This window comes from Lynx rufus, unplaced genomic scaffold (genome assembly GCF_022079265.1).
Source record: "Lynx rufus isolate CCGP_SWC_20201006 ecotype Redwood Valley unplaced genomic scaffold, mLynRuf1.p SCAF_5, whole genome shotgun sequence".
Lineage (NCBI taxonomy): Eukaryota > Metazoa > Chordata > Mammalia > Carnivora > Felidae > Lynx > Lynx rufus.
In genome coordinates, this window is record NW_025814867.1 from 45,404,843 (window position 1) to 45,417,257 (window position 12,415).

At 47.0% G+C, this 12,415-nt stretch overlaps 1 protein-coding gene across 1 annotated transcript in view; it reads right to left on the minus strand.

Annotated features, from left to right (window-relative positions):
• Window positions 1-4,236: 4,236 nt before the first annotated feature.
• The window catches only part of CLRN1 (clarin 1), a 38,691-nt gene continuing 30,512 nt past the window's right edge, over window positions 4,237-12,415 (minus strand). The window contains exon 3 of the mRNA XM_047098674.1: window positions 4,237-4,502. Coding sequence (XP_046954630.1) covers window positions 4,237-4,502 — 266 coding nt within the window. The remainder of the gene's footprint in view (window positions 4,503-12,415) is intronic.

Here is a 12,415-nt window from a genome sequence, read left to right on the forward strand (position 1 = left end):
TGGAGGGTGCTCCTGACCCCAGGCTACCAATGAAGAGGCCTGGAGAATGTTTCATTGGCTTGAAGCAGAAGAGCTTTGCTAGAAAAGAGAGCCTTGGTGGCCTGGCCAAGGTGAGCTAGGCTGCAGCAACGAATAACCATCCGAACTCAGTGGCTTTATAGGAAGTTTCTTTACCAGTCTTGTCACACTCCGGTACAGGTCCTGAAGCCTGCCTCTGTTTCGTAGGCTCGCCGCCTGGATCCCATGACCCCCGAGGCTACAGCACCGGGCAAGGACACAGCTGGAGGATGGTGTAGGATGTTCTTCAGTGCCAGGATTGAAAGTGGCATGAGTCACTTCAGCCTATACCCTATCCGTCCAGACTCACTTACTTGACTGCAACCGCAAAGTTGGCTGGGAAATGTGGTTCGGCTGTGTGCCTACGAAGAATGTGGGGGAGGACACGTAGCATTTGTCTGCCACAGAGAATCAGGGGGAAAGAGTGACAGCAAAGGAGTGGGACGAAAAGAGCACCTGTGGGATGGGAACTGAGTGTACATGCCCGCTTCTCTAGGGGCTTCTGGCCTGGGATGTGCAACCGACACCATCCTTCATTCTACTCGGCTAAATGGAAGGATAGCAATTTAAGTGCAAATTAGTGAGCTGTGGCATCCTGGAATCCATACCTGCGAATTAGATAGGAGACCCTTTTTTGCGTAGGTACAGTTAGTGACAAATCGGAACCCGGGGACGTGGCAAGTGTGGGGTGAGCCACCTGTGGGCACCGAGACTGCATGTTCCCATAGGGCCGGTGCCCGAATTACTTGAGACGCCCAGGCCACCGCTTGGTGCACCTGCTTACTGCGCCAACTGGAGGACAGAGGGGACAGAGGCTAGTGGGAGACCCCCGGGTCTCACTCTCCTCCAGAATTAGACTCATGGCCCACAGCGGAAGGACACTTCTACCGTTCTGGTCACTTTCAGAGCAGATCGAGGCCCCTTACACCAAGATTCTAGCAAAGAGACATAATCCTTTGAGACACTTGCCTTTTCATTGTTGGGTGGTTTTCACCACAGCACGGCTATTCCCACGGGGTCTCTACAACCACTGCCGAATACTGTTGGATAGGCTCTATAGGCAACGCTTTCTGGAGATTTCTAACTTAGGTCGTCCGCTCAGCCTCGGACTCATTCAGTCTTTCCGAATAGGCTGGTGAGTCCCAGCTCTGGGCGGGACACTATAGACGTACCTGTAGATGTACACTTAGATGTTATCTAAGGAGGGATGGTCACGAAGTCTGTAAATCAGAGCATACACTTATTAAATTTACAGTAGCACTTTTAGGAGCAAGAAGGTGTTTCCTGAGGGGGAACTTCATCCCAGAAGCCAGGGCCCCACTCCTGCCCAGTCTTTCTCTCTCTAGTTTCAAGGAGCAGGTACCTGTTTCTCTAAACTGACCAGCATTGCTTTGTCCCTTGCCACTTGGAGGAGGCGGCTTATCTGCTGAACGAGCCATCACCCCTGATCCAGAAACGACTGCCATGTTGAAAGGGGTTGAGAACTGGTATGCCACCAGATCCAACACTGAGCACCCACACAGTGCAGGCTCCAAACATCTAAATAGAAGGATGGGGGACAGCAAGGGAGTTAGAAAAACCAGGCTGATGGCTTGGGACTGGCCTTGACGAAGCATTTCTGTAACAACCACACTTTTACCTGTACTGGATCTTGCTGGAAGGGGAGAAGTTGGGGACAATTGAGAGAGAGGTTAAAGCACCCTGATTTCCAGCCCCCAGAGTCTCTCCCTTGCCTCTTGCTCAGGTTTCCATCAGTAAATGGTCCGGACCATATCCGTTCTAATGGCAACTCGCGCTTCCCTCCAAGCTGGTGCACCCTGATACTGCCCCGGCGAACCCATCCTCCCTCCACCAGAGTTGGGAGGGGGCAGCCCCCCACCAGGCTCTCCCTAAAAACACGGGCAGAGGGAGAGGAGAGGAATCGCCCTAAGATTGTGTAATGTGTGAGCCACCAGCCAGATTGATCCGCCCTGAATGCTTGTGAAGTGACTTGAGAGCAGCTGTTCTGAGGGAGCAGATGGGGCCATGAGAGCAAAAGACCTTTGTGGAAAGCGCACAGAGGTGAGGCGCCCTCCTCCTCCTGTAGCCCACCCTGTCTGCACTTGTTTAGTCCCGAAGCTTCCTCCTATGGCCGTGAACGTGTCTTGCACGTTCACTGCAGGGGGTACCCCGAACGACTTGGGACGGCTTTCATAGCTTCTCCCCATTCCTCCCCTCACCCCCACCCCGGCGTGATGAGCCTGGGTATTCTCCGAGCTGATGAGGGCGGCTGCAGACAAGTGGAAAGGAAACCGACCAACAGACCGTGGAACTGTGTTTGCAGCCCCAGAGCCAGCAGGGGGCCCCGCATCCCTGAGAGAATGTGAGGATGCTGGCTGCCACCTGGGGAGGGAGGTCGGACACAGCATAATGAGTGTCACTCTTCGGCGCCTTTGATCCCCATAGAGGGAGCCACAAAAGGAGTCCTGGCCAGATCCCTCTTCTAAGGGTCACAGGCCACCGGAACCACACATTTCATCGGAGAGAAGAAAGGGACACAATGTAAGCGCACTCTTCTGAGGGCCCAGATTGTATCTTGTTTTATTTTTGTGTGTGGCACGATTTGCAGGGACCAGCAGCCCTGCCTCGACTTCCCATCCAGGGACCATTGTTAGTTCGCCTATTAGGTTCTCATTAGATTTTCAGCCGCTGCTCCGACTTTTCTCTTTTTACAGAAGAGAGAACAACTGGGGACTTGTTTCCTGAAGAAAGCGTGGTGTTAGAAGTTTTTCAAACCTCTGAGAAGAGAGAGAGGTCAAATGAGAATGTGGGGGCCTGGCTTTAAAGGATCTCAGGCCAATTACCGCGTGGGGAAGGTCCTTGGGCCTTCCTGCCCCCTCCCAGCTACGGAGGCTTCTGTGTTTAACTGTTGCATGAAGACTTCCAGCACTGGGCTCCACTAGCCTGAGCTAGAATTAACATCCTTTCATTGCCAGACTGACTTGTGGTCTTCTAGAAATTCTCCGGGTGTATTTCCTGAATGAAGGCGTGGGGACAGGCATCTGGAAAGTAAAGGTGTATTCTGATGTCAGCCTATGGGCCACGGATCACCCACAGAGCAAGTTACTTATCAGGGATATAAGCAGTCATTTGTTTCTTGTAAATTGTTCCAAAAGGGAAAAAGTTTTTTGGTTTTTTTTTTTTTTTAAGTGAGCACTTTCAGAACCTCTTGTATGGCGGCTAAGTACCCAGCAGCTGTGGTGAGGGGCCTGGTGGTGTATTCTCTGTCATTCTCTGCTTCTTCCTGAGCGCTTTCTTGAGGGCAGCAGGTCAGGGACAGAGGAAGTGTCTGTTTGGACTCACTTGTGGTCTTTGGTCAGCTGCAGGTCAATTTCATGGGTAATTCAGGAAAAAGAAAATGGGCTTGGGTCATGCTTTGTGACAGCTAGGCCAAAAACCGAGATGTAGTGATACCATCACAATCCCAGAATGTAATGTAATTTTCATAAGTGGAAATTAGTGCTTAAAGACACTAAAGTTAGAAACAACAGCCCCAGTGAGTCATTTGCATTAAGTTTACTAAGAAGAGTCATTTTGCATGATTCGTCAGTGGTCCCAGCAAGTATGTCTGTTTAAAGTACTGTGTTTCCCCACCCGCCTTTTTTTTTTTTTCCATCTAGAGGTTTGCAAATTTTGACCAACAGGCATGGATAATAAGACTGTGCTTTAAACGAACTTAAAAAAAAAAAAAAGCATGTGGATACTTTTCATCAATGCTCACTTAGTGCGCTATCATTTTAGGAAAGCGATTCCAGCTTTATTTCCTGGTATCTCTGGCAACAAATGTGTGGATGTATCAGAAATCGTATTTGTTTGTATTAAAACATAGTCCCCATGCCTTTTCATTCCTTCCTGATGGAGCAGGCATTTTACATTTTGATGCGTACATAGGGTGACAATTTGTCCCTTCTAGTCAAGAGCTTTAAGCACGCAGTTCCCATGAAGTAAAACAACCTTCTCAAACCTTCCTTCTGCTCCCCTTACTGAGCCTGTATCCTTAGTACCTCATTTGTAAACATTGCCACGGAGGGCTTGGATGCTTTCATTTGTGCATCTGAAAGGACGGACAAAATTAACCATTTCCAAGTGACCAGAGCAAGTCGACTCCCTTACTTGGCAGATCACAGGAATATTTGCCTTTCAGTACATTAGATCTGCAGCTACATTGGTCGTCTCCGTGTCTTTAGATTTTGCAAAAGGAAACTGAAATCCAGCAAGTCGTATTAAGAGCCCATTCAAAAAATGAACAAAAAAGCAAATGAAAACAACCCAGAACGAAGCGGTGTATTTTTCACTTTGCGTTTTGTAGGCGTAAGTCCCTTCTTTATCATTTGCAATTTTTTCTGAGAGGTGGTGGATTTTCACTTCAGAGGCAAACAGTATCATGACAAGACAGCCACAGGAGCCTGCAACAGAAGGAGCAAACAATGTGTTGTCACAAATATTTCCCGATTGTAAGGGGCAGGGAAGAGGGTCAGCGTGGAAACTAAAGAAAGCCTTTACCATCACCCTCGTTGGCATCCTTCTCCAAAAATATAGCATTTCACGTTTGTAATCATGAGCCTGATTCTCCAAGTGATGGGCGGGGGGCCTGAGTTATGTCCGTGAGCAAAGAAGATTTGGTGGAGGTGGGGAGGGTAGAATCTAGCTGATGTCACGAAGACTGGGAGATGTTCCTCTCTGTGTGATGAGTGGGCTGAATGGCTGGCTGGGCACCTTCAAAGCACAATGGTGGGATCCAGCTACAAAGCAGCCACTGCTGTGATGTGACTTTAAGAGAACAAATTTCTCTGTACTTCACAGACCATGCAGAAAAAATTCCAGCCATGCAGCCCCCTTATGAAAGGGCCTAGGGCTTCCTTCAGAAGACTTCCATGACCTCTCCCTCAGAAGGGCTCCTCTCTCCTCCAGCTCCCACTTGACCACGGCTGCCCAGAGGAGTCCCTGAGCAAAGGGGACCATACATAAAGCATTGAGGCAACAGTATCTGTTCTCCTTGTGTCTAACAAAACTCGGGATTTTTACCTGGGTGTGTGTGGCTGCCTTGAATAAAGGCCTCACTGTTTGGTTGAGAGGGGCGGGGTGAGGGCAGAAAAGTTTCCTTGAAGTATGCATGTATCAGATGGCTGCCCTGTCTTCTCCCCCTTCCTCCTTCCTGTAGCTGAAATATGGATGCAATGGCTGGAGCTCCAGCAGACATTTTGGACCAGGTGGCCTCAGAAATGGAAGCCATGTACAATAGAAAAACAAGAATGGAGGAGTATGGATTTCAGACACCTGGAGCTACCAGGCCAACCCTAGACTTCAAACTCTAGGTTTTTATGTGGAAGAAAAATAAATATCTATTTTGTTTAATCCACTATTATTATTTTTCCCTCATGTACTACTCATTGGTAGCCTAATCTAATCTTAAAGCTGTGGTGTGGGTGATCTCCCTGCAGGACAGGGGCACTCCATACTGAGTGGTGCCTGGAAGTTCTGAGAGGCTCTCTCCCTGAAGATGGAGAATGGGAGACCCCCAGATGGGTGGGTGGCACAGAGGACAGAAGCAGGTGGCAAGTGGATAGCAAGGTGCCCAGGCCTTCCACAGCTAGTGTTGCATCCCGGGCCACCTCAGTGGGGGTCGAGTTAATAGGAGACTTGCTGAGATGGTCTTCTAACTTGGGTCAAACCAGTTTGGATTCGGACCCTGATTCCTCCACTTACTCTGTGAAATTAGGCAATTTTAATCTCCAAGTCTCAATTTTCTCATCTCTAAAATGTGAATAATGGAGATGATGCACGATTAGCACTTGTCATTAGAATTGACACATATAAATGCTTACTAATCAGTAGCTATTCCTACGCTTTTTATGTACTCTTTTCATCTTGCAAGTCCTTGCCACAATCCCTTACCCCCCACCCCCACCCCACCCACCCCAAAAAAACCCTGACTGTTTCGGATAAGCCCCCCAAAAGAATACAGTACAGGCTTTTGTTCCTCCAAATACTCTCCCATTAGGTTTATGACTCCTTTAGAATAGGTAAGTGCTTTTTGCCCTTCAGTTAAAGTTTATTCAGATACCCTGGGAGCAGCAATATACTGGCTTCAGTACCCATTCATTAATTATCTCATTCATTGATTCCACTCGGCATGCTATGTGCCAAGCTCAGGGATAATGGTGGATATGTAAACGTTAAAGAAAATACATATGGTTTCTGCTCTAACAGAGAATAGAATAGGGTAGGGAACACACATAAGACAATTGTAAACCGATTTCAGTGAGTGTAATAGCAAGGGAGGTACAGGTGGCTATTACTGAGAGGGTGGGCAGCATCATGGAAGGTTCCTTGGAAGTAGCTGTAGGAAAAGTTAGCTGAGCAAAGGGAGGCTGGACCGGTGTGGGGAGTGGTCTGGACATGAGGAGCTATAATGCAAATGATGGCCCCCATTCCTTTTCTAAAGGTCGGGTTTGCATTGGGATCAAGGTAGAGACAGGATCTTGTGGGAGTAAGAGGTGAAGGGCAGGGAAGGAGCTATCCCATTTCTTTCATTTTAGAATTTTGCATAGGGCTGACCCATCCGCTTGATCATCATCGTAATATACCCCCAAATAATCAAATGATGCAGTTCTCTTGAAACTTCACTTCTCACCAGCCTCAGTGCAGTAGTTGAGAGTATTCCTTTGTAAAATTCGTCAGCCTATTTTTGTATTCGGAGCTTAAAACCAGAGCTCTCCCCTGGCAAAATCGTATTATTCCTTTCTTGTTAGATCCAACAAAAAGGCTGCAATGCTGTTTTCTCTTTATCTTTCATTTGAAAATTGTGGAGAAAATGCCATTGCTTTTACCAGAAGAACTTTCTTTGTCTGAGGAGATGGTGAATTTCAGACAGAAGCGAAACACTGTTATTTCCTTCCTGCTTGAAAGGAAAATTCAAGCTAGGTTTCCTTTTCGAGTTGTTAAATATTTTAGAGGTATTACTTTGTTAGGGAGACAGCATCATAGTGAGACTGCATTTCAAATTCCTGAAGTAAAGGTTGCTTGGGGTATCTTAAGACTCGCAGCCTTTCACCATAGCTAGTCATCCAAGCGTGCAAGCTCCCAAAACAGAGCGCATGGTCCAGTAGTTGAGAGGATGGTCTGAGATTCTGTTCTGGATTCTGGAGTTGACCATGGGGTCAACTTTATCATTTAAGAGTCGGAGCACAATAATCTTGCTTGAATTTTTGCCAACCCTGTGACTGTGAAGAGATGTGAAGGGAAACAACTTACTGTGATGTTAGGGTATCTTTGCTTCTCTCTGTCCATGGCTCTAAAAGAGATGTGGGACCAAGGATAACTACAACCTATGGACCAAAAGATACACATGAAACGTATCTTCTCTTTGTGGCCTGGATGCCAGGCACACGGGGAGAGGTGTGTAAGGGAAGGGGGTGATGGTGGGAATAGGGCTTAGCACTTTTCCAATATGGCCCTTAGTCCCCAGCAAGGGGGCTCCTTGCTCTGGGTCCCACATTTAGAGGGTGCTGCTCTCTCTCTTCTAGAAAGACCCTTCCTCACCCTCTGGTGAGGGTCAATGGGATGAGCCCATCTTGAGTCCCTCACCCACATTCTAGCTCGTGCTCCTGGGACCTGGGACTTCCCTCCCCAAACGGCCCTGAGTGCATTTCCAGGGCTGCATGGGTATCTGTCTTCTTTGGAGCAGTCGCTCTAAGGGCAGACTTTGTGGCTGGTGTTGCACAGCCCTGAGGCCTGAAGATGGCCAAGGAACAGCTACTGTGAGGGTGCAGTCAGAGCTCAGATACACAGTAGAGTGTACACGTGGGGCCCTTTGCAGTGTGGATAGAACCAAGCAAGAGGAGGGAAGTGGACAGACAGGGGCCAGCTCTTCTCTGTCACCGCATTCAGGTCCAGAATTTTAAATGTGAATGTGGCCTTCCAGGTCCTTATGGGGAGATGTTGTCAAGGCAGACGGATAGAGCATGTCTCATTGAATAGTTTATTAGCTTATGACTTTCAAATGTTTAGACATATGGTATGTGGACTGTCATTAATAGTCTTGCTCAAGGCCTCACAAATGTTAGGATCAGGCCTGCGTGCTTCCTTCTTCCTTTTCCCAGCTATCCATGTTCCCCAGGAGTCCAAACTCAGCCGGGGCCCTTTGGACAGATGCCTCACGTGTTTGTCTGACCAACACCGCTCCTGCTCATGAGGAAGGTTCGAGTACATTAGATGTAGGAAAGCCTGCCAAGACGTGCTCCAGCTAGAATTTGGGACATAACCAGGCACAGGACCCACGTTTTGCTGTCATGCGTCTTACCCAGAGACCAGCCGTTTTCCTTTATGTGTTTGATTGCCCTGCCATCTGGCTGGTACTGTAATATTTATTTCCCCCTTTAATGACTGATTACTGAGTTAATCCCTGACTGAAAAGGATAGCTGAGTTATAGAGCCGTCACACAATGAATTACCAGTCAATTAACAAACATTTGTAATGTGCTAGACATTGCACACTCATGACTCTCCTCTGGCAGCTCTCTGGGACTGCAGAGCTGGACGCCTCTCTCCTCCAGTCCTTACAATATAGGGAGCAAAGGTCACGGCCAGCAAGAGAGCTGCCTCTTCGTCCCTGGCTGATCGTGAGGGTGACTATGCCGTGATGGGTGAGAACAGCCTGCCAGGATCTCTGTGAGTCCAGGGTACCGTGGGCTTCAGGGGAAATGTGTCCTCAAAGGTGAAAAAAAAAAAAAAAAAGCTCTGATACATTCTCCTATTATCACTAAGATTGTATTGTGGGAAATAATAAATTAGAATTTCAATTCCATTTAAAGTAATGGCCAACATTTCCAGAAAGCTAGCACGTCATCTTTAAGCTCTCTTACAGATGACAAATACTAGAGGCATTCCATTGCCTCTGCAGAATGATAAATTGATAATTTCCTTCTTTAAGGAGTCTTGAAAGATGATAAATGGAGGTGGAAAAGCCACAGCTTTGCAGGTGTAGGTACTAATTTTCTGTGAAATTATGCAATCTCAGTAGAAAGCCAGTTATCAAAGGTGAGGTCTCCAGCAATAATTTCTTCCGCAAATGAAAGCGGTTCTGTCTTCACCCTGCTGTAGAGACCAGTGGCTGCTATCTAGAAAAGGGACAGCAGGACAAGTAAAACAAGTTAATACCTAAGAGTCGATTTTGAGGTCTTGATGGGGAGAAATTTGGTCACGCGTTTCCAAAGAGAAGGTGTGGATGAAAGAACACCACCGGTTAGGTTCAGCTTTTTCTCCTCATCTCCTGTACTGGAGAGTTGAAGAACCCACATCTAACTTAAGTTTTACAAATGTCATGTCAGTAGAGCAGTGATTTGTGCAAAGAAGAAATGATCTAAAAACGCGATCTTTTTTCTAATTTGAACCGACTCTCAGAAAAGGAGAATATCCCTTGTTTCAGAAAATACACAGAGCTACTTCTGCTCTATTCGTTTATTCAACAAATATTTGTTGGGTGCCTACTGCAGCGTTCTGGGCCCTGGTGATACAGTCCTGGATGAGCCGACAGAAATCCCTGTCTTCATGGGGCTGTCAGTGGTGGAGACAGTGGAGAAGAGGCAATAACTAGATAAGCGAGGACATTCTGTCATTTATCAGAGTGTGATTTGCACTAAGGGGAATAAAATAAAGCAGGGAAGGGGGTGGCCAGGGAGGCCTCAGGGAGAAGATGATGTTTTACTGCCTCTTGAAGAAAGTCAAGGAATGAGAAAGGTAAGTGAAGGGAAGAGCATTTTGGGGTAAGGGAACAGTGTGCGCAGAGGACCCGGGCGGTTTGGGCAGAGAGAGGCAGAGAGCCATGCAGAGAGGAGTAAGAGGTGAGCCGCGTGTGGGGGCAGGGGCTGGCGGGGTCCTGGGGTAGGCGCATCAAGTGGTGCTTTAGAGGTCATAGCAAGGACTTGCGCTGAGACTCTAAAACAAACAGAAAGGAAGACACACTTGCGTGTTCTGAATAGGAAGGGAGTCTGTTTGCGCTTGTGATAGAACAAGATTGAACATCTCCTTGCACGAGGTCATGGCCGGGTACAGGGCAAAGTGCGTTAACCTTTTCCAGCACCCTCGACATGAGTAACCTGGAGTGCAATCCTGTCACTGCCCTGCTGCCACCGGCACCTCAAATCAGAATCTCTGGTCCTTTGCCATCACGGGCTGGCTAATACTACTTCTTTCCTTCTGTGGCCTCCTTCCTAAAGTCTATGCTGAGAAGCCAGTAGAATACTGTCGTTGCCGACTTTTCCTACCACAATCCCGTCCTTCAGCTTTGCTCAGGCTCGGCGGCTTTGATGCCTGGATATCCCTGTATCTCCCTTCTCAGACTTTAGATAACAGCTCCTCCATAAGGACTGAAGTGGAAACAAGACCCGGAGAGTTTCTGACCACAGTTACAGAGTAATATGTCCTAGACATATTACAGAGGCCAGGATATTTGGAGCATGGAAATTGATATGTAATGTAAGCCTTCATCTATTTTTGTACTGCTCTTTATTTTCCTGTCTGTGTGTTTCATGTGTGACTGTGCTTGTTTATGTTCCATGCCATAGTTGTAATTATCATAAGTAATTAGGCCCGTATCAGGAACATCTCCCTTTTAAATGAAGGCAGCCATTGTATTTGTTTGCCTTGCTTGGTATAACTCCTAACATGATACTATGTGTAAGAGAAGACGTAATAAATACAATTTGCAATAAGCCCACATTTTGGAGGTTTTCACCACCTCCAAAAGGCCTGAGCCAGTACCTCTCATATCACCTTCAGAGAGTATTCACTGAACTATCTAGAATGTTCTATGCATGATCCATGGAAAGTCTTCTACCTGGCCTCTTCTCTTCTCCTTGCAGATCTGGGACTATGCCATCAACTGGGAAACTTCTAGAATGCAGTATAGAAAGGCAGACACTCATGTATCAGTGCCCCAGTGTGAAACTGTGGATCCAGTCGCTTCCATGCCCAGACGCTTCTTCTTTGGCTCCCTCTCTTTCTCTACCTCCCTAATTTGTGTACATTTCTCTCTCTCTCTCTCTCCCACTGTATTAGAAACATGGAGGGAAGTGTTTTCAACCCTGTTTTCCCCATTCTGCCTTCCCCTCCCATTTACTCTCCCATTTATGCTTTCACAAAGCTCACTGTTCAGCAATACTCTTGAAACACCCCTGTCTTATAGCCTCAGGGACATCATGACCTCCTGGTTTTCCTTCCTCCCCTCTAGACACACCTAGTCAGTGTCCTTTGCCGGCCGCTCCTCCTCAACCCAAAAGTGAACTGATGGTGTTCTTCGGGGATTGGTCCTAGGCCAATTTTTCTCTATCTACATTCTCTCCCCAGATGATCTCATCCATTTCCATTGCTTTAAATAATATCTATATCCTGACAACTCCTAAATTTATGTCTTTTGTCTAGACCTCTTCTCTGAGCTCCAGACTCATATATCCCACTGGCTACTTGCCATCTCTACTCACATACCTCCTAGGGTCTCAGAGTTGACATGCCCCAAATAGAACATTGATTTCTAGTGCTAAGCTCCTCCTTCCACATCTTTCTTGCCCTGAACTCTAAGTCTATTCCTCCCCTTGTCTTATTCGTCTTGGTAAATGCCACCACTGTCGACTTGCTTCAGCCACCGGCAAAAGGCTTTACTTTTGGATCTACGTTCAAAATGTTTTTAGAATCCATTCATCTCTCTCCATGTCCAAGGCAATATAGCCTAGTCTTTCACCAGACATTTCTTAAAAGGTAAATCAGCAACCTCATGTCTCCTTAAACTCTTTCACAAGTTTCTCAATGTAATTAGAATCAATTCTGAAAGATTTACCCTGGCTGACTTTTGAGGTCTGACATTAACTGCCATCAACAGGTCTTGATAATAATGTTGGTGTTTTTTGTTTTTTGGTTTTTTTTCTCTCATTTCCCCCTCATTACTTACCCCTAGCCACCTGGGCCTTCTTTCAGTTCCCACAGCAAGCCGACCTCTTTCCTTAGAGTCTTCACGAGTGCTTTCTCCTCTCCTTGGGAAAGTCTCTAGGGGTCCTCAGCTCCTTTGAATCCTTAGAACTACTTGCTGCCCAGTGCATCAAAGCCCCGTCCCTTCTTTCTTTCCATTCTCTATTATAGCAGCATGTTGATCACCCTTACGGGATTGAGTGTCATCTCTAATTGCTTATGTACGCTTTTGTTTGATTCTCCTGCTAGACTGTAGGTTCCACGAAAGTAGGACTGTGTGTACCTGCTTGGTTGTGGCATCACCAGTTCCTATTATGATGGCCGGCACATAGTGGGCATTCAGTCAGGGTTTGTTAAA